The 22,269-nt window shown below is 48.9% G+C and overlaps 1 protein-coding gene across 17 annotated transcripts in view; it reads left to right on the forward strand.

Moving 5' to 3' along the window:
- Window positions 1-22,269, forward strand: part of TSPOAP1 (TSPO associated protein 1) — a 161,570-nt gene that overhangs the window by 111,062 nt on the left and 28,239 nt on the right. For 11 of the 17 annotated variants that reach the window (XR_007770337.1, XR_007770338.1, XM_050928880.1 and 8 more), the window contains 6 exons: window positions 524-1,336; window positions 2,110-2,261; window positions 7,656-8,240; window positions 10,172-10,492; window positions 10,802-10,987; window positions 20,500-21,657. Coding sequence is in view for 15 of the 17 variants with exons in the window: in XM_050928880.1 (XP_050784837.1) it covers window positions 524-1,336; window positions 2,110-2,261; window positions 7,656-8,240; window positions 10,172-10,492; window positions 10,802-10,987; window positions 20,500-21,657 (3,215 nt within the window). In the remaining 2 variants the exon portion in view is untranslated. The remainder of the gene's footprint in view (window positions 1-523; window positions 1,337-2,109; window positions 2,262-7,655; window positions 8,241-10,171; window positions 10,493-10,801; window positions 10,988-20,499; window positions 21,658-22,269) is intronic. The other 6 variants (XM_050928883.1, XM_050928882.1, XM_050928890.1 and 3 more) reach the window with 6 other exon arrangements.

Raw genomic sequence — 22,269 nt, forward strand, 5'->3', positions numbered from 1 at the left:
CACATGGCCTGTGCACACCTACACTGGAAGGTTAGTAACTGTTTTTCTCCTTCTGCACTGCCCTAGGTTATGAATTCTTTTACTCTGTGGGTTCTTGTACAAATCCTCTTATACAGAGATTCCTCCCCATGCCCCAACTGATATAGATATTGGATTGGAAAGGCTGGAGAAGATGGTTTAAGGTAGTAAAAGGAGTGTGACTAGATGGAATAAAAGGAAAGGAAGCTTAGTCTATCTAGAAATCCTTCCTAGTCCGTAGGCTGTGAAATACTCGCCAAGGGAAGTAGTGGAGACCCCATCCTGTGGGACATTTAGAACCAGATGGGACAAAGTGCGAGGAAATGGAGGGCAGTCCTTTCCCGGCAGAGTGCTGTGCTCACTAGGGCCTGACAGGGCTTCTCTCTTCTGATTACTTTGGGATAATGATTGACCTGGGATTCTGCTCCCTTTTCTCTCTACCACTGCCAGGTTTGGAGCCTGAAGGGCAGGTGTGGTGATAACGGGTTTCCTGTTTCTCATCTAGGGGAGCTAATGGATGGCAGGAGAGGGCTGGTCCCCTCCAATTTTGTTGAACGAGTTTCAGATGATGACCTCATGACCTTTCTGCCTCCAGAGGTAAATGATCTCACCCAGAGCTCGCACCACGAGAGGAGCTTTGTCGGTGCAAGTACTAGCAGTGGAGAGAGAAGTGATCACTCTGCTGACGAGGCCAGTGTCAGTCCATTGCCTAGCAGACCAGAAGACCAAGAGGAGCCTGTCAATCACACAGCAGTGCCTTACCCGAGAAAGCTGACTGTGATCAAACAGCTCACCAGCGGCATAGTTGTAGGCTGGGAGCCACCACTTTTGCCAGTTGGCAGTGCAGACATACAGAGCTATAACGTCTATGTGGATGCAGAGTTATGCCAGAATGTGAAGAGTGGCTCTCAAATGAAAGCTGTGATCGAGAAGCTGGACTTGGAGCTGAAAACCTATCGCATCTCTGTGCAAAGTGTGACAGAGCGAGGAAGCTCCGATAAGCTGCGGTGCACTTTCTGTGTAGGGCAAGATTTCTGCATAGCACCAACGCTGCTGAAAATCAGAAGCATGACAGCGACCACAGCAGAGGTTACCTGGCTACCATGCAACAGCAACTACGTTCATGCAGTGTACCTCAATGAGGAAGAGTGTGATACCACAAAGCCAGGTGTCTACTGGTACACTTTCCACAGCCTGCGCCCTAGCACTCAGTACGTTGCCAAGGTGGAGGCCCGGCCCCCCAGGGTGCTCTGGGAGTTGTCCCAGGAGAGGCGTGAGCAGAAATCAGCAGCGATACAGTTCACTACTCCCTTAGCAGGTACTGGGGACGGAGAGGGACAAACAATGCAGTTTTACTAGGTGGTTTCTCTGATTTCCAAAGAGTAACACTTGGCGCTGGGGCTGTGATTCCCAGTTTGAGAAGACTTAGCCTCACTAGCTTTCCTTGAGTTCCCATGCTAAAAGCAGAATGTAGCAGGAGCAGTGAGAGGGCTACCCACCCCAAGTGGCTGCCCATCAGAGGCACTACGTACCCGGGGTGGCTAGCCCGTCCCACAGCTCATGCCGATGCCGCTACTCTCTATTTTTGTCACCCTAGCTTGATGAGAGCTAGCCCATGTACGTCAGAGCCCCAGCTCCAGGTGTAGACAGACCTAAGCTGCTTTGTCATTTGGTTTTAACATTTTCTTGTTTTAGTTTTACAAGATAAACTTTTCTTGCCGCAAGTTGCTGAGTGAAAATAGCAAATGTCCACCTCCAGTGAAGTGTGTAGTGTGGAGAGGTGACATGTGTCATCGTTAAATACACGCACCAGGCTGCAGGAATCACTTCACTTCACCCTCATCTACATTTACATCGAAAGCCTGATTTCCACATGGGGAAATTAACAAAGCAAAAGCATTGCATTTTCACTGCTCTGATTCGCTCTGTCTTTCCCCAAGTCTGCAGATGAACCACTCCATTGATTTCTGCTCTTGTAGCTTTCGGGTGAGAGAGCTTCACTTCCTTCCTTCCACTACTTACTTGGATTTACTTTGGCAATTATGCCACTTCATGACAAATACAAGGGAAAATTGTATTGCTCTCTCCTAGGAACTCCTGATGCACCACTTGATGTCCAAGCAGAGCCTGGCCCCTCAGCAGGCATTCTGGTTATCAGTTGGCTACCTGTCACCATTGATGCAGAAGGCTCATCGAATGGGGTCCGAGTTACTGGCTATGCTGTGTATGCCGATGGACAGAAGGTAATATACATGCAGTCACAGGCTGGATACTGGGGTGCAGAGGGATGTGGGATGGGGATATTGAAGGGGAGAGTGGGTATGTTATTTTAGAGGCCCCATATGGTTCAGTGAAGTCACATGGATGATGCTAATTTGCTGTTGCAGTGGTGCTCGGTTTCCCCCATCAGAAGTGAGGGAGTCCCTGTCATGTTCGTGATGTGCAAACACGAAGGAAGACAAGGTCTCTACTCCAAAGAGCTTAGAGCTGAAATATCAGCTGCAAAAAGACATTCTGTGCGGACGTCATTAGTACGGCGCATGCAGGGAATAGCTAGTTAGCTGAAAATTCCCAGTTACGCGTTTGGTGTTTTCAGACACATCCACGACAACATATTCAGAGGCGAGGTGTGGGGGAGACATGGAGGGATACGTGCCCCCTCCTGATTTGCTGCTTGGTGTGATGAGGTGCGCTCACCGCTCTGGCGCCTCCTGTTGGTTGTCTTGGGAATTAGCTCTGTGTAGTAGTTCGGCCTCTTCTGGTGGTCCTTCACTGCTGTCACTCCTGCTCTAGAACCCATGTCTCTCTAAGGACCATGGTGTCCCCTTCAGCGACACTGCCACACATTGTCCTCCCTCCACTTCTAGGGGACCTGCAATCTCTGTCCAATCTCTATCCAGCCACTTCCCTCAGTGGCAACTGCAGTCCAATGCCCTGAGGCCACTTCCCATGTGTCTCCAGCACCCTCTTCTGCCCTTACCTCAGGGTCTCAGCCTGCAAGCCCTAGTAGCCAGCCAGGAGCGCTCTCTGTCCAGGGTTCTGGCAGTTCTCTCATCCTTCCAAAGACACAGTCCTTCCTCCCTGGGCTCCCAGCAGAGAACTGCCTTCCTCTGCCCTGCAGCTCTCTTTTTATATGGGCCTGCTTGGTCCAGACTGGCTGCTCCTTTCAGACTTTCTCTGATCGGCTGCTCCGGTGCAGCCTACCTAGGGCTGCTTTTAACGCCTTTTCTGCCAGTGGGGGCAGCTGCACCATCACACTTGGCTTGCACTGAGCATGCTCACACGTACTGAGAATGCTCAGTAACACCGCTGAAGCTGGCTGGTGAATGCCAGCACTGTTGTCTATAGAGGAGGGGTTAACAGAGTAGTGAGATGCCCACAACGCATTGTAACAACCTGGTAGAGAATGGAGTATTGAAGATCCTGCCACTGCCAAATAGCAGCCAGGAGGAACTTTCTGCCTCAGACCTGACTCCTTGAGTCCAGGCCAAAATCTGGGCCTGCCTCTGGCATCTCCTGGTGAATGTTCAGATGCCAGATTAAGGCCAACGCCGAGTTCTTCATCTTTCCCCCAAAAACCTTCCCCCTTCCCATCTTTCTTCGTCGCCATGGACACCACCACCATCTTCCCTGTCACTCAGGCTCATAACTTGGGTGCCATGTTTGACTCGGCTCTCTTGGTAGGGCTTTGTCTAAATGCTGCAAGTCTTCAGTCTAACATCTCTAAAGTCTGGTCTTTCCTCTCTATCCACACAGCTGAAGGCCTCATTCTGAGTCTCATCATCTCATGTCTTGACGGATGCACTCTCCTCTTCTCTGGCCTTGACAAATGCCACCTTGCTCCACATATCATCCAAAATTCCACTGCCAAAAAAATGTAACTAGCTCATCATTTTGAGCACATCACCCCTTTCTGTGCATCTTTCCACTGTTCCCCTTCATTCTCCATCATGTCAAACACAACCGACTCAGCTTCACTTTCAAGCCAGTTCACAGATTCTCCCCCGTCTTATCTCCATGCTATCTATTGTCACTCAGACACTGCTGAGATGTCAGCTTGCACCTCTGCTCTGCCAATAACGCCAGCCTCTGTCACTCGCTCATTATGTTGTCAAATAAATCTTCATGCTTTATCCCAGGCTGCCCTTCACCTGTGGAGGGAGCTTCCTGTGAACGTCCACAAAGCCACCTGACCGTCATCTTTCAGATCCCCCCTTAAAACTCTCCTTTGCCGTGACACCTAAAGAAACCTTGACAGCAGATAGGGCAGCTGCTATTGTGAGATCCCTGCCAATAAGGTTGCCAGATGTGATTTTCTTGTGCTCCCTCGGGGGTCTGTCTCTTGTATTAGAGCTAGAATGTAAGCTCTTTGCAGCAGGAACCATCTTTTTGGTATCAGTTTGCACCGCGCCTGGCAGAACGGGTCCTGGAAGGGAGCCGCAGATGCCAGTACCCTAGCCAGGAGTGAAATGCAGAGGCATGTTGTTCATGCCGCGGAGCGTTGCTGGTGCTGCAGAGTTGTTAATGCAGCTAGTGCTGCCGTTCCTGGAGCGCCTGTCTCAGCTGCGCTAGCAGACAGTGCTGCATGCGGATTCAGCAGACTTCGATGTTATCCACAAGAAAGGCCACAAGCTCAGTTCGGTGGTGAAGGCGCTTGGCCAGGTTTGTCATCAGCAAAGCAGGGTCCTAATGCCCCATAGGAGCTACAGGGACACTAACACATGGATGCCTGTCACAAAGGACAATCAGCATAACAAGAGATGAGTTACACTCTGGATGTAGTTAGTTACCACCCTTCTCTTTGTACCTGCTAGTTCCAGCAAAACATCCTCATCCATTATCTGTCATCCCCTCCTTATCTTTATGCAGGGTCGGTGTGGTCCTGTATCACCTCTTACAAATGTGTTTATGTAGTTACTTGAGAACTCTAGGTGTTCTTGTACCATCTTCTCCGGTCAAGACTGTGCTTACCTGGTTAGCTGACACTTAGTGCGTCGCTATTCTGCCAAATATTGATGATTCTGGTTCACAGCCTGTGGTTCACACTGCTAATGATGTCTAGGGCTCCTGCAAGGCTGCACTAACTAGCACTAATGAGGGCCTCTAGGCACCTGACTGTTGAGCAGGGAAGAGGTGCATCTCTCCGTTCAGGACTCAGCAGTGACCCTCTCCTGGAGTTAGGCATCTCAGCCAGGTCATCCGTGCTCTAGCAGGAGATACTAATGAAAAGCCAGAGAGAAACCTACCGCATGGTAGCCTATAGCCCAGGTCCCCTGAGGTCTGGGAGAGCTGCTCTGCCTGATGTGGAGGGAGACTTTAATCCAGGGCTCTTACATCACTCGGGAAGCCCTATCCACTGGACTATTGGGTATTCAGGGGCAGGGAGCTCTCGATTTTGCCTGTTGAAGTTGTTCCACTTTGTATCAATAATTAACTATTCACTGGAACAAGGACTAGAACTGAGGTCTCCACATCATTGTTGCACGCCCTGACCCCCTGGTTATACAGGGTGGGTCTCACTCCTTCTCCTGTAGATGTTGCCCCTCATTCCTAACTGCTAGGTGGAGACACACACCCATGAAAAATTATCGCACTGCTCATCCCTGGTCATCTAATGGGTGAGATCTGATCCGTGCTCTGAGCACACCTGCTCAATTAGACCCTTCTGGTGACATACGTGGGGTAATGTCTAGCTGGAAAATCCTGCTTTGGCACTACTTGGGCATCGGCATGAGCAAGGAGTACAAGGAGCTCACCAACTGTGGGGCAGCGTCAGTGCGTGGGCGTCTTGATGCCGACCAGCAGAAGTGGAGCCGCTGAGGGTACGTAGATGCCTACAGGGGTAGGATGCAGCTGAGCTGTGGTTTTGAGAATGTCAGAAGCATCTCATTGGTGGACTGATGTGCCTAAAGAGAGAGGGAGGTGTCTAAGTCCCTTTGTGGGTCTGGCTCTAAGTGCCTTAATTGTCCAAGCCACTTTTGAAAATTGAGCTTAATGGATTTAGGAGCCTAAGTGTCATTTCCAAAAATGATTTAGGGCCAGATTTTCAAAGCTATTTAGGCATCTAAAGATGCAGATTGGCACATAGGCAAATTTTCCAAACCATCTAAGCAGATTAGGTTCCTAATTCCCATTGGTTACAGGTTAGGCACCGAACCTACATAGGCTCTTTTAAAAATCTCATTAGGCACTTGTCTGAATCTTCAGGTGCCTAAGTCCTTTTCAAAATCTGTCCCTCAAGCACGCAGGTCACTTAGGTACTTTTGAAAGTTTTTGTGCTAGTAGGTGTCAGATGCATATTTCAAGCCCTTGGTGAGGGAACTCACCCTCTACCTTAGAAGCAGGAAAGGAGAGTGGGGTATGAACGCTCCACACTCCAGTACCTGCTTGCAGAGAATCCCTTAGAACATTACAAGCTGAAACTGACCTGCAACATACTGTACCTGTGGGAAACGCAGCTGTCTCGAGTACATTTACATTGCAAGAAAACCTGTGGCAGTGAGCCTCAGAGCCCTGGTTAATGAATGGGGCTTGCAGGGTTCACTCTACAGGGCTAAAACTACCAGTGTAGACATTCGGGATTGGGCTGGAGCCCAGGCTCCAAAACCCTCCCCTCTCACTGGGTTTCAGAGCCCAGCAGGAGCCCGAATGACTACGCTGCTGTTTTCTGCTTCATAGCATGAGCTCCACACGTCTTTTGACCCAGGCTCTGAGTCCCATTGCGGTAGGTCTGTGCAGTGTAGCTGTACCCCTTTAGGGTGAAACACAGCAACCAGGAAAAGTGCGCAGCACAACACAGTTTGGATAGGAAAGAGAGAATGTTGTTTGCAGTGGCGTCTTTTCCATTCCCCAGGCCAAAGCCAAGGAGCCTGGAAGACTGTCAGAGCTTGGGAGAGAGGGAAGCAGCAGCCAGGTGGCTTAGCTGGAAATGATGCCAGTATTAGAAACAAGAAGAGTCAGCACTTGGTTCTGAGGACTCAGATGGGGGAGGGACTGGGAAGAGGGAAGATTGTAGTTCTAGCTTGTAAAATATCCACATTTCTCATGCAATTGAAGGTAACTAAATCTGGGCAAAAGAGAAAATCTTAACAGCTAATGCCATGTGGATGTGCTAAAATTGGAGAGGGTTCATTGGCTCTCGTTGCTGCTTTTAACAGAGCATTTTCCCAATTCTGGTTTTGCCAGCAAGGGCTTCCCACAGCCATCTACTCCTTCTCCCCTTCTTTGGGACTGGGCCTTTGTCCTGGGGCAGCCCAAGGAGTCCTGTGTGGGGCTGCAGTCAGTTGGAGACTTGGATTCTTGCTGGGGTGACTTGTTCTCTTTTCTCTGTCTGCTGTGACTTGCCTCATCTCCATCTGCAGAAGGGCTGGACAGTTGCAGTTTCTTGTTACCGCTCAATTGCCAGGAGCTTTGAAAAGTGATAGAAGGACAGTAGGGTTGGAAGCTGGCTGCTTGAGTCCACATGCCTAAGGTCTGAGCACGCTTTTCAGCCCATGCTGCTGCCCAGGCTACCATGGTGTCATTGCTGTCGATACTTGAGCTAACTAGGTCAGAGCTAGCTCAGGTATGTCTCCACATGCTACTGGAAGCTGTTACCTGTGCACAAAAAAGAGACTCTTCCTGTTTCTCTGTTGCAGGTGATGGAAGTTGCATCTCCAACTGCTGGCAGTGTCCTCGTGGAGCTGTCCCAGCTGCAGATGTTCCAGGTGTGCCGGGAGGTCTCTGTGAGAACTATGTCTCTGTATGGAGAATCCGCTGATTCAGTGCCAGCCCAAATCCCCTCAGCATTGCTGAAAGCTTCCAGATATTCCTCACTATCACAGGCTGTTGTTTCTACCAGTCTTCCTTCCAGACTGATCTGTGGGGAACCCAAGGGCTCTCATCCCAAGCGAATGCCAGTTACACACTGCACAGCTCCGCTCTTCCCTCCACAGAAGTATTCCACTGACAGTTCGGATGCCAAATTCACTGCCCACACCACTCCCAGCTGTGACAGCTCAGTGAATTGTCTGCCAGGGAAGATCTTCCCACACCTGCACCTCTCCTCTCCCCGGGTTTCCTCGGTGCAAGTGTTGGGCACATCATCCCTAGTTTCAGACACTGTAAGAGATGAGCAATGTCTGACTTCCCTTCCGCAGCCTGCGGGAGTGGGCGAAGAACCCGAGCCGTTGAGGGCAGCAGCGTTGAAGGGCCCTGGTGAAGACATCCAGGCACAGGGGACGGTGAGTGCCTGGGAATCCTCGTCTGAAAAGTGTCGTGAATTCTAAGACACTGGAAAAGGGGAAGGGAAACAGACCTCGTTGGGGGGAGCAGAGAGAATGTACAGGGAAATGACACAGTGCCCTTTTTCTCCTTGTCAGGTGACACACTGTCTTTGAGACTGTGTAGTCCTCACGCTGGTGGCAGAATAACAGGAGAGTCTTGCCTGCTTTGGTGTGTGCACAGAACAGGAGGGGACAAATGAACCTCATTGCTCAGCTGCATGTGCACCAGCAGATCAGAGGGCTGCACCCAAGAGGCAGGAGATAGGAAATGTGGGTGATGGAAAAGGCACCATCGTCATTATTCTTATAGGTGGTGATGATGGTGTTTGTACGGCATTCACCATCCAGCCATCTCTTATCGGTGCAGGCTTCTGCACCCTGCGGGATTTGTTGCTGGGAGCTGTGCTGGGCAGGGTGGGCAGGCAAGGATACAGAGGCAGTCTGTACAGGCAGCCTGCAGAATATCTGCAGGGATGGTAGCCGATCAGGAGTGGGGGTTCCCACAGCACTAAGCAGTCTGAAGTCACTGGTCTCGGGGAATCTGTCTACACAGTAGTCAGAGGCTAGCTTTGGTCTAGCTAAATGGAATAACAGTAGGAGTGAAGCTGCAGCAGCAGCAGCTGGCGACTTGAGTCCACATGCCTAGAGTCCTGGGCAGGCTTGTACAGCCCACGCTGCCACCCATGCTACCGTGGTGTCATTGCTATTCATACTTGAGCTAACTAGGTCAGAGCTAGCTCAGATATGTCTCCACGTGGTGCAGTCCCGTCTCTGATTGTAATGTAGACAGGCCCTGGGGGGACAGGTCTATCAAGGAGTGATAATCAGCCATTCAGGGGTGCAGAGCACTCTGTGAGGGATGGTGGCTGGGGGTCTGAGGAATTCAGGCAGCAGGCACGGGGCAGAGGAGGCCTGTTAACCTGTGTTGTGCCAGTCACAACTGTGGAGGAGAACCTTTGTCTCTTTGACACTTAGGGCAACTCTTTAGGCTTTTCCTTTGGGATAGACTGCGGCATTAGTGCAGGCTGAGAAGCGTAGTTACCAGGATGGCCCAGTGGTGCCCATCAAAATATTGGCCTATGTACTGATCCCAGTTTCTTCTCTTCCATAAGCCCAGTCTACTTTCTGCCTTTGCTGTCAGCCTGCATCTTAAAAACAGAAACAGTCAGTCACTAGCAGTGGGTGAGGTCACCTCCCATGTAATGCCAACCTCAGTAACAAAAAGCTGGAAGGAACTTGCTGCAGCGTCACCTGCAGCAGGGAGTGTTTCCAATGCAAAGCAGAAAGGCGCCGCATTAAACTCTGCTCCTGTACTTACGTGCCACATGGGCTGAAGGGGTTTAATCCAGGGGGATTGCTTTCATCTTAACCATGAATGGATGTTTCACACCCCAAATCCACCACTGTGTTAGTCACGGTCTGTAGTTTGCACTGAAGGGTGCAAAGGATTGAAATAGAGGGGAAAGAGATGGGGGCTGGCAAGCAGGGTTGAGGGGCAGAGCTGTGTGAGGAGCCCAGGACTAAAGCAGCAGGTTTTGCTGCAAGTCAAGACGGGGGTGCATTGCACTGCCAGAGCTGGGTATAACTAGAGTGCCTTGGCAGGGCTGAGTAGGGGAAGCCTCCCTTAACCCTGCCTGCACTATGACTGGCTATAGACAGGGGACCCAACTTTTAGTAGCAGCAAAAATCACTGCAAAGTGAAATCTCAAGGTTGTCTGTGTCTCCCTCCTCACAATCCCTGATGGCTGCAAAAGCATTTCTCCATCACCCTTGTTCCGCAAAGATGCAGAGTTAGGTAATGTGTGATCCCGGGCCTAGGATTGAGAAGTAATCATGCAGCCGATACCGTGAAGCTTCATCTCCCTGACCAAAACAGTTTCTTTTTTCAGGAGGAGCTCTCTGTAAGCAACGGACCTGAGCTAGAAAGCGGTGATGTGAAGATGCCCCTGGAGACCTGCCACACGTGCTTTGTGGAGGAGCAGTTGAAAGAGTCAACCATTGACAGAGAGAGGAAGGCAGATGAGCAGTGCTTGAGTCCAGAGCCTCAGCTCTCCACCCACCAGGCTGGGCTGGGTGTGGACTGTTACAGAGACTCAGATAGGACTGGAAACTCTGTTCAGGAATTCCTAAGAGTGTCCCCTGGAAAGAAACTGATGAAAGAAACTTCCCGAGGAGACTCTTCTCTGATGGTGCCCAAAGTCAAAAGAGAGGTTTGTGTTACCCTGGGAGAATTTCTGCCTAAGGGGCCATTGGTTTTGAACCCCAGAGCTGCGAGTGCATCATGCAGAGTTCTGTGCAATGTATAGGATCCCAGTTCTTCCCCCGCAGATACGACACTCTGGATGATTTTTCCTTTTGCCTACATAAGTTGTTCTCTATCTCCATTCTGCTCTCGTCTCCTGCCATCCTTAGGGTTGCTATCCTTAGGCAGAAGGCGAAGTGCAGCTTGGTACCTTCCTGAAATGGTGAGCCTGGCTCAGAGGTCTGAGTTATACATCAGAGGTTTTTCTTTTCAATAGCAGGAAGAGAAAATAGCAGAAGCAGGAAAACGGCAGCTGAATCTGCTTGCTGAGCACAGCCGCAGCTCTGACCTGTCAGATATTTTGGAGGAGGAGGAGGAGGAGGAGGAGGACCTATGTTCAGACATGCAGGGAAAGAAGCAGTGGGACCCAAGGGCTTACTGCAGCGGAGAGAACGGGGGAAAGGTAACTTCCAGCAATGTCACCTTACTGGTGCGTTTGAGTGGACTCATTCCATTCATTAGCGAGTAAAAGGGGCCACCTCACTGAGCCCAGATGCTCTCAGCAGCTGTTTGCTAATCTCCTACACACCAAGCTCTCCGTCTTACAGACTCATGTCCTCTCTCACTAGCCGGAATACCCGTTTGTTGTAGAAGGGAAGGGATGGGTGTGAGAAATACACTCTGGAGTCAAATGGGTAAGTAGTTCAAACATGTTCTATTCAGCTGGAACAGTACAAAGTGTACTGCAAAGGTAACACTATAGGCTGAAATCCTGTCCCCATTGGAATCAATGGCAAAGCTCCCATAGACTTCACTGGGGCTAGGATTTGACCCCTAATATATAAATAACAGTGAAAGTTCAATAAGTCAGTACTCAAATGTGTGTAAAAATACAGCTAACCTGTAATGTTCACATACGTATAGAGCCCATACAGAACGCATACGAAGGTGCCATTAAAGCTCCAATCCTGCAAACACACATGCACATAATAACAGTTGGACTTCTGCTGGGCATACAGCTAAGGTCTGCAGGCTTGTGGCCTGAGGTTATACGAGTAAGCTCTCAAAGGCGAAGCTGGGAGATAATAGGTAATACACAGTAGATAGCAGTGATCATTGACAGTAATTTATGGTGTAAGCCTAAGGAATAGTTCTTTGAGTGGTATCCCTAGGGCGCTCCACTGTAGGTGTGTCTGCGCCCCTGTGCTGCTGATTGGAGAATTTCAATAGCAGTCAGTCCTGCCCACGCATCTCCCTGCCTAACACGAGGTTAGCCAGCGTGCCTGGGCATTCCCTCCTCAGTTCCTTCTCAACCACCCCTGGTTAGAGATGGAGCTAAGAGCTCTCCATGGATTGTTAATTCCCTTTAGTTTTCAAAATTTTAGCTTCCCTTGAAGCTTTTTTCTTTGTTTGTTTTTTGTTGGCCATGCCAAAAAAGCAAAAAGAAGAAAGGGTTCGCCTCCCCTCCTGGACAAGGATGTGCCTGGCTATCCAGGCTTCAAGAAGTGCCTTAGCTGCAAAGAATCCATCCAAGTGATGGACAGACACTCACAGTGCGTTCACTGCCTGCGAGAAAAGCACATTCCACAAAAGTGTGGTTGGTGCCAGCAGTTAAAACCCAGGTCCAGGAAAGACAGAGGGTTAAGGATCAAACTCTGGCTCATGGGGTTGGCCCTTCAGCTGCCAGAGTCCTGGCAAGAGTTATCATTGCAACCTTCTATGTCGAAGATCTGTGTGATCCCAAGGAGACGAGCCACTTAATCAAGACTGCTAAGAAAAGGTCTAAGAGTCCCTGTAGCGAGTCCCAATCGAGCCAGAAATGGTCTCCGGCTCCATCGATGTGATCAGTACCGATGGTGTTGAAGCTGCCTAAAGTTGGTACCCAGGACATGCGCGATACTGAGTCAACAGAGAAAGTCAGTCTGCCAAAGACCCAGTGGGCACAGGCAAAGAAATACCGGTACTGTGGGAGGCATGAAAGACATGAAAGATCCACCCCGGGGAAGGCTGTGTCGGCGCAGGAATCAGCACCGGCACCAACCCCAGTGCACTGACAGACAGTATGACTAGGTCCGCATCTCCAACTTCATCAGTACAAACCTCTTGGCACCTATAATCGCCATTAACAACGACATCCACATAGTGGATTTCCAGTGCACAACAGATCTCTTGGTGTTCGATGTACCGGATTCACCTCTACTCAGTACTGGGGTTCCAGTGCCAAGTTCTCCCAGAGCATTGGACTCAATGACATCTCCATGCCACACCCCACCTTTCTCCTCATTGGAGTCGGATAGTGAGATAGAGCACTTGGGTTCCCACCGCTCATCTTACCCACTATATGAGACCCAATTTCACCATGAGCACCAGGCATATCGCTCACCCAACCCTCAACCTCCATGGTGTGGGCAGCCATGGTACCGCTTCCTCCCACTGATCAAGGACGCGCACATGAAGGTCATAACAGACAGTATGGCCTGCATGTTCTACATAAACCAACAGGAAAGTGCCAAATCTCATTCCTTGTGTGTAGAAACACTAAAACTATGGAACTAGTCCATCTCCCAAAACAGCCTAATATTAATTTCCTACCTACGTGGAATACACAACAGTAATAGACTTGTTTGCTACTCACCAGAACAAGATATGTCCACAGTACTGCTCCAGGGCCAGGGTCGGATGACACTCCATGGGAGATGCTCTTCTCATTCCTTGGGAGAAGGGACATCTTTACGTCTTTCCCCCATTCCCTCTATTACTGAAAGTCCTGTCAAAAATAAAAAGGAAAAAAGCAAACATGATTCTGATTGCCCCCACCTGGCTCAGGCAGACGTGGTACCCTTATCTGTCGCAGCTGGCATTATGTCCACCGATGACTCTCCCAATCACTCCTTGTCTGCTGTTGCAGAATAAGGAATGCACTCTCCATCCCAATCTGCGGATCCTGTGACTCAAAGTGTGGCTTCTTCATGGTTCCAGCACATAGAAACATCTTGCTCCAAGGAGGTACAGGAGGCACTATTACACATTAGAAAGGGCACTACTCATCATACCTACCTTCAGAAATGGAAGAGGTTCCAGATCAGGTGCCAGCCCAAGGGGATCACCCCTACTGCAGCCACTTTACTGGTGGTCCTAGACTACCTGTGTAGTCTACCTTTTAAGAAATTGTGTCTCTCTATTAGCTTACTGACAGTTCATCTAGCAGCAATTGCAATCTTGCACTAACAGGTAAAAGGCTACTCAGTCTTCTCCCTCTGAACTACGAAGAGCTTTTTTAAGGGCATAGCAAACCTCTTCCCTCAACTCAGTCCCCCACACCCCAGTGAGACCTCAATCTAGTGTTAAAAGGACTGACTAGACGCTATTTGAACCCATGGCCACTTGTTCACTAACTCAACTTTCCATGAAGATTGCATTCCTCATTGCCGTCACTTCTGCCAGAAGGATAGGGAAGATAGCAGCTTTGATGGCGCATCCCCCTTTTACTGTGTTTTTCTTGATAAGGTGACACTCACACCACATCCAGAGTTCATTCCTAAAGTGACTTCTGCATTTCATATGAATCAACTTACTCAGCTTCCAGCATTTCATCCCAAACCTCATGAGGATAACATGGAAACCGTCCTCACATCAAGTGTATGTAGAGCCTTGGCCTTCTATTTGGACAGAACAATGACTTTTAGAAAATCTCCAAGACTCTTCCTCTCCATTGCAGATAGGTCAAAAGGTACAGCAATCTCAGCTCAGAAGCTCTCAAATTGGGTTTCTGACTGTATTAAACTCTGTTACCAATTGCATAGTTTAGCACCCCCACCTTCAGTATGCACGCATTCCATGAGGTTGGTCTCCTCACCCATTGCCTTCTCCAAGGGTATCCCTATGTCAGAAATGTGCAGAATAGTTACCTGGACATCTGTGCATACCTTTGCAGAGCACTATGCCATCCTGGGCGATTCAGCTTCAGATGCCAAGCTTGGTGTGACAGTATTGTCATCCATATCAGACTTGACTCTGAAGTCCTTGTCTCCATTGGTGGTGTGACAAAGTTCCTCCTCTACCTTGGTGGGTCCTGCGCTTATATGGCTGATTTGGTCACCTCAGTGATCTTCCCCACAGTCTGGGTCAGCTCCTCCTGTGTCTGATCAGGATTTGGGAGGTTTAGGGGGAACCCGGGCCCGCCCTCTACTCCGGGTTCCAGCCCAGGGCCCTGTGGATTGCAGCTGTCTATAGTGCCTCCTGTAACAGCTGCATGACAGCTACAACTCCCTGGGCTACTTCCCCATGGCTGCCTCCAAACACCTTCTTTATCCTCACCACAGGACCTTCCTCTGGTGTCTGATAACGCTTGTACTCCTTAGTCCTCCAGCAGAACACCCTCTCACTCTCAGCTTCTTGTGCCTCTTGCTCCTAGCTCCTCACACACACTTCCTCTCCTCTGGCTCCTCCCTGCCTGAGTGGAGTGAGCTCCTTTTTAAACCCATGTGCCCTGATTAGCCCTCTTTGATTGGCTGCAGGTGTTCTAATCAGCCTGTCTGCCTTAATTGGTTCTAGCAGGTGCCTGATTACTCTAGTGCAGCCCCTGCTCTGGTCACTCAGGGAACAGAAAACTACCCATCCAGTGACCAGTATATTTGCCCTCTACCAGACTCCTGTACGCCACTGGCCTGGGTCTGTCACAGTGGGTACTGCTCAGGAGTCACCTACAGTGGAGCACCCACAGGGACACTACTCAGAGAAGAAGTTACTTACCTCGTGCAGTAACGATGGTCCTTTGAGATGTGTGTCCGTGTGGGTGCTCCACATCCCATCCTCCTCCCCTCTATTTCGGAGTTTCAGTAGTTGACTCTGTGATAGAGAAGGAACTGAATGCCCGCACACACTGGCTAACCTCATGGCAAATGGGGAGCTGTGCGGGCAGGACACACTGCTATTGAAATTCTCCAATCAGCAGCACGGGGGCACAGACACACCTACAGTAAAGCGCCCATAGGGGGACACGTCCCAAAGAACCATTGTTACTGCACAAGGTGAGTAACTTCTTCCTGCTAAAACAAGTAACTCTGATTTACTTCTGATTATTCTCCACTTAACTGATTTCTACTTTGCCTCCAACCGATTGAGATAAAAAATAATTTGGCCTCTAGATTGCTCCTGCACCTCTTTATTGCTCTGATTCAGAATACTCCTTCTGTTTTGGAGTGCACTATGTCTGATAAAGATAAATTAATCACTGGACTGAAAGTTGCTGGTTGCCTAGCAACCACTGATCATGAACGAATTACATTAAATATTTAAACAGAGGACAGTCCCAGCCAGTTTTTATATATTTATATATATTTGTATACACTCTCTCTCTCTCTCTCTCGTTTCAGAAGAGTTATTTTCCCAAAGCTGAGGGAATTGAGTGAAATTGATTCAGAGGAAAAATTTAGACAGAAAAAATTGAATGAAAATGGGGAGTGTTTAAGAAGAGTTTATTTGATGGCCAAAAAGCCATGATTCCATAATCATGAAAGATGACAACTTTGGCTAAAAGCACATCCTGGTTCAGTGGAAAAGTGAAGACAGCAGTTAGAGATAAAAAAAAGCAACATATAACAAATAGAAATTAAGGAGAAAGAGAGAGCAATCAATATAAATTAGAAGTTATGAAGAGTAGAAAATTGATAAGGGAATCTTAAAGACATCAGGGAAAACTCCATTGTTGACAGGGCTGACAATAAAAGGTGTTTTTAAAATATATTGGGAACAAAAGAAATCCTAGCAATAATATAGGCCCACTATGAGATGGAGATGGCAAATTGTCAATAATAAGGCAGAAAAAGCAGAAGTTAAATACATTTTGTGTTCTGGTTTTGAAAAGAAGCAGGATGATGTGATTATATCACATGATGGTGATGAAGTACTTTCCAGTCCATTAGTAACTAATGAAAATGTTCAACAACACCTACTCAGTATAAACACTTTAAAATCAGCAAGCCCAGAGAACGTGCACCCAAGAGTCCTAAAAGAGTTGGCTGAGGAGATCTTTGACCTGCTAATGTTAATTTTAAATAAATCTTGGAATACTGGGGAAAATCCAGAAGACTGGAAGAGTGCTAATGTTGAGCCAATATTCAAAGGAGACTGTGGGAACTATAGGCTGGTTAACCTGCCATGAATCTTGGGCAAAACAATGGCAAAGCTGATACAGAACTCAATAAAAAAAAGAATTCAGGGTAGGAATAAAATTATTACCAATAAACATGGAAAATAGCTTATGTCAAACAAACCTGATTTTATTCTTTGCTGAGAATACAAGTTTGGTTGATAAAAGTAACGGCATGCATCTGACGAAGTGGGTATTCACCCAAGAAAGCTCATGCTCCAAAACGTCTGTTAGTCTATAAGGTGCCACAGGATTCTTTGCTGCTTTTACAGATCCAGACAAACACGGCTTCCCCTCCGATACTTGGCATAGATTTAATATACTTAGACTTTTGTAAGGCATTTGACTTAGTTCTGATTAATATTCAGCGCTATTCTGATTAAAAATTTTGCATTATACAGTGGCAACAGAACACATGTTAAAGGGACTAAGAACTGGCTAAATGACAAATCTCAAAGAGTAGTTGTCAATGGGAAATCATTATCAAATGGGCATATTTCTAGTTGGATCCTGAAGCAACCAATACTAGGCCTGATGCTGTTCAGCATTTTCCTCAATGATTTGGAAGTAAATATTAGTCACTGCTGATAACATTTGTAGATGACACAAAGATTGGTGCAGTGATTAATAACGATTAGAACAGGACAGTCACACACAGCGATCTGGATTGCTTGGGAAACTGGGTTATTTCAAACAGAATGCGTATTAATACAGCCAAATGCGAGGCCATACATGTAGGAAGAAGGAATGTGGGCCAGATGTACAGATGGGGGATTGTATCCTGGAAAGCAGTGAATCTGAGAAGGATTTAGGGCTCATAGTGGAGAAGCAACTCAGCATGAGCTCCCAGTGCAGTGCTGTGGGAAAACGGGCTGATGGGACCCACAGATGTATAAACAGAGAAATAGGGAGCAGGAGCAGGGGGGTATTTTACCGCTGTATATGACACTGCTGAGACAATACTGGAATAGTGTGTGCAGTCCTGATGTCCACCTTTTAAAAAGGATGTTGAGAAATTGGAGAGGTGTGGAAAAGAACCACAAAAATGAGTCGAGGGCTGGCAAAAATGCCTTACAATGAGAGACGTAAAGAGCGCCATCTGTTGAGTTTATCCCAAAGAAGACTGAGAGGTGACAGAGCCCTGGTCTACACTGGGGGAGGTGTCTTCACCTTCAGCTACGCAGCTTCAGCTAGGCGAATAGTGTAGTCGAAGTCAGCATATTTTAGGTTGATTTACCTGGCTGTGAGGACGGCAGTGAGTCGACCGCTGCCGCTCCCCTGTCGACTCCGCTTCCACCTCTTGCCGTGGTGGAGTTCTGGAGTCGACGGCAGAGCGATTGGGGATCGATTTTATCGTGTCTAGTGTAGACAAGATAAATCAATCTCCAATCGATCACTATCCGCCAATCCGTCGGGTAGTGTAGATGTACCCTGAGTCACAGTGTATCCATTCCTTCCAGGTGTGAAAGGGCTCTTTAATCCAGTGGAGAAAGACAGAACAAGAACCAATGTCTGGACGCTGAAACAGATTTCTAGCCATGAGAGTGATTAATCATTGGCACAAACTCCCAAGGGAAGTAGTGGATTCTTCACCTGTTAATGTCTTCAGATCTAGGCAGGATGCCTTCCTGGAAGATTTAGTCAAACACAAGTTATGGGCAAACACAGAGGTAACTGGGTGAACATTAATGGCCTGTGATGTGCAGGAAGTTATCGTAGGTCCTTCTGGCCTTCAGCTCTATGAATCTGTGGTGCTGCCTGGAGGTAGTATACAGATACGCCAAGAACTGAGAAATAAAGGTCCTGCTGAAATCAGATGGGGAAGGTATTTGCACCAAGGGGAGGGACTGGGGACTTCAGGTTTGTTTGGGGATTTTTATTTATGCCAGAGGGGGGGAGTTTCTCATTTGGCTGGAGGCTTGAGTTACTCTAACAACAGAGAGAAGCTGAGACTCAGCCAAGGGGCAGTGAGGCAGCAATCACACCTTGTGGCATAAAAGGCATGGCCCTTGTGGCATAAAAGGCATGGCCCTTTTGCAGATGACCAACAGACAGCCCAGGCCGCTGCACAGCACATTGATCACATTGAGCGTGCTGGGGGAAGCACAGGCACTTTCTCTCTTATTAGCTAATCAGCCACCTGTGGCTTGTGGCTGCTGGACTTCTCCTAACACGCAGCCATTCCTGCCAGCTGGGGTCAAGCCATAGCTCCTACAAGGAATCACTGTCATCTGAGCCATGATGGAACCAGCCCACTGGGAGCCACGTAAGGAGAACCAGTTTCTGGGGCTGGGTGACGGTGCATTTCCTGTTTTGATAAATGGTTGATCAGTTGTTACGGAGTCCAACTGGTCCATAGGTTGTTTAGATCCATCTAGAACACCTTCTATTGTGGTCTCTATAACTATCCATACCACAGAGTGCTCATATCTAGATCATGCTTATAGAATGTGTTAATTGTTGAGTAATCCGTTATAAGCTATTTGCAAATGAACCCCTAGTACCAGTGAACATTTTTTTTTGTTACTAAAATAGTAAAAGGCAAGACATAACCCACCCTTAGCATCCGTGGTTAAAACCCAGCTTTATTACAAGCAATGCAACATTTCACCAACCATTTGCATAACCAGTTTAATGTGAATGTCTTTCAATATGTGTCTGAATGGAACACAGCTCTGTAGGACCAAGTGTATCCATTTCAGTTTAATGTAAGGCAGGGCCTCCCAGAGGATTCAGGGGGCCTGGGGCAAAGCAGGGGCGCTGCGGCGCTTGTACTCACCCGGCGGCGATCCAGGTCTTCGGCGTCGGGGGGCCCTTCAATTGTTCCGCATCTTTTGCAGCACTGAAGGACCTCCTGCTGCCAAAATGCCGCATAAGACCCGGAGCAACTGAAGGGCCCCCCGCTGCCAAAATGCCGCCAAAGACCCGGACGACTGGTGGGCCAGGGCTCACGGGGCATTTTGGTGACGGGGGGCCCTTCAGTCATTCCACGTCTTTGGCAGCACTGAAGGGCCCCCCCCGCCATCGAAATGCCAGCCGAAGACCCGGACCGCCGCTGGGCCTGGGGCAAATTGTCCCACTTGCCCTCCTCTGGGCAGCCATGATGTAAGGAAAGCAATTGCCTCTTCTGGCTAAGGGAGTGTTGTATGTTCACCTGGGTTTGCAGGCAGGCTGCATGTACAAATCAGCTGCTATAGGACCATTGTGAGTGACAAAGGCAACAGGCTTCTCAGAGGAGCAGCCCCTGCCCTCAGTTGCTCTGGTTGCACAGGCATTCCTTCTTTCTACTCCTCTGCAGGGAGAAGGATGCAGGAAAGCTGGTGGGGAGGAGGCAGGGGCCAGCATATGAGGAGCAGTCTGACTTTTCCCTATGGATGGAGTGAATTGCTGATTCCTGTGTACACAGGATGGCCCCGGAGAAAGCATGCCTGACCCCAGCCCAGCCAGTTTCCTCATGTAGCTGAGTGCCTCTGTGGCATCCAGAGGATGCAGTCGAAGGTGCTGCAGACGCAGACACATCTGTGCAGATTTGGCAGGGGAAGACCGTCCCACCCAGTGGCCTTTCTTGCTGTCTCATTGCATCACTAGGTTGTCTAATTGTTTTCTTTAGCACGAAGAGCCATCTCCTCCATTGCTTCCTACCTGTGCTTCTCTGCAGACTGCAATTGCTCTCCGTCACAGTGTGCTGTCCTCGTCCTGACATTGGATTGTCCTGTTTCAAACACTGTGAGGCAGCATCAGTAGCCTTCTTTCTTTGTTAATGTTTATTTCCTCTTTCTCTCTGCTTATCCCCTTTGTGCCTTATCTTGGGGGCTGGGCTGCAGCTGGAGCCTTGCGACACCGATAGCGATGAGGAAATTCTGGAGAGGCTTCTGGAGCTCTCACATCAGCAGAACTGCAGCAAGAAGTTGTTTAGCATTCCCGAAGTGACAGAGGAAGAGGATGAAGAGGAGGAGGAAGAAAAGTGTGTACATGTGGAGAAGAGAGAATCCCCACACTGCTCCCTGGAGAGAGATCCATACCATGCAGAAAGGAAGGGGACATCCCATCCCATAAGTGTCCCTCAGGCATTTCCAAACACAGGTGGTAATGACACCTACCAAAATCTTCCCATGCAGGCTCCCCAAGAGGCTCTTATCCTTCAGAAGACCAGAGAAGACTCTGACGATGAGAATCCTGCCTATCTGGAGCTGAGCTGGACTCAGAAGAGGGGTAGCTGTAACTGGAGTTACCAGGAGAGTAGAATGAAGCCCACTGCAGGCACAAGCCCCCAGTGGGGCAGAAAGAAAGGAGGTAATTCTCAAGAAAGGGCCCATGATCTGCCTGAGGTGAGCAGGAAGAAACGGAGTGATGTCAAAGAGCAGTGTAGTCGCCTGCTGAACACCTGCAGCCTGACAGGAGGCAGCTTGTACAGAGCCCATAGTCTCAGGGAGAACCTGAATGTCGTAAGCAGTGCTAGTGGCAAGAGTGGGTCAGAAATCTGTGGTCATGCAAGACCAGGCACCTTTAGAAAATCCCACAGAAAGTTAATGCCTTCAGACCTAGCAGACCCGGCTGCATTGACAGCCCACTGCTTCAACACAAGGAGCCTCGAGATCAATATTGAATATGACTCCGAGGAAGATCAGGATCTGACCTTCCCTTCCAGCCCCGGGAGCAGTGAATGGCCAGATGGCAGTGTGGAAGGGTCCCAGACTGGCTGTGAAGGGTGGAGTGATTGCTCCAGTCAGTCTGAGTCTGCCCACTCTGATGAGAGCACCCCGCTGACGAAACAAGAGTTTGGGGAAGAGGAGGGAATGAAGTGGGCTGGGTCTCCAGGCCACCACCCACAGTTACCTTGCCCAGAGAAGGAGGCACTGAGGAGTGAAGGCAGCTCAGAGGAGCAAGGCTGGGAACAAGAGGATAGTCCAGCTGGCTGGAGGAGGATGCCAGAGCGCCCTTGGAAGGGGATACATGGTGCTGCGTTGCACGCAAGGGTCTGGGTGACATTTCCTCTTCTGGTTTTGAAGCAGCTTGTAGTGATAATAGTTTCCTCCCCTGCCCCATGTCCCCAGCTTGCCTGTGTGCTGCTTTGTCTAGTGCTGTACAGAAACGGACTCTCCAGCGGTATGTCTGGGAGAGCTTTTAGAGCTTGTAGATCTGTGCTGCTCTGAGGCTTTTCTTGTATTCTCTGCTTATGCTTGTACTGTGGAAAGTCAGAGAAGAATCATTGCTCTGCTGCTAAGAATCATGGATGCAGTATTCCTTTTCTCAACTGGGTCCTCCTCCTTAGGCCAAGATGCTGTCCAAGTTCAAAGACCTTGGGACCTTAGTGAAAATTCCTAGTAAATTCATGATGATCTGTGATCATTTCTGCTTTTCCTTGATGTGTCCTTCCACCCCTCCTCTCAACCACAATGGAGCTGTTACTGGCCTCCAAGAAAAGCACCTGTCCTTGTTGACTTGCTTCAGTTTTCCACAGTGCCACGTAATTCTCATCTCTGGAGTGTCCCAAAAGAGGAATATTGCATTTGAATGCATTGCTTTTTGTGGTGTGCTTAGTGTCGCTGGTCAGGGGTGGAGCTGAGTCCATGCTAATTCAGAGTTCAAAGCAC

Source organism: Gopherus flavomarginatus, chromosome 19, assembly GCF_025201925.1.
Source record: "Gopherus flavomarginatus isolate rGopFla2 chromosome 19, rGopFla2.mat.asm, whole genome shotgun sequence".
Taxonomy (NCBI): Eukaryota; Metazoa; Chordata; order Testudines; family Testudinidae; genus Gopherus; species Gopherus flavomarginatus.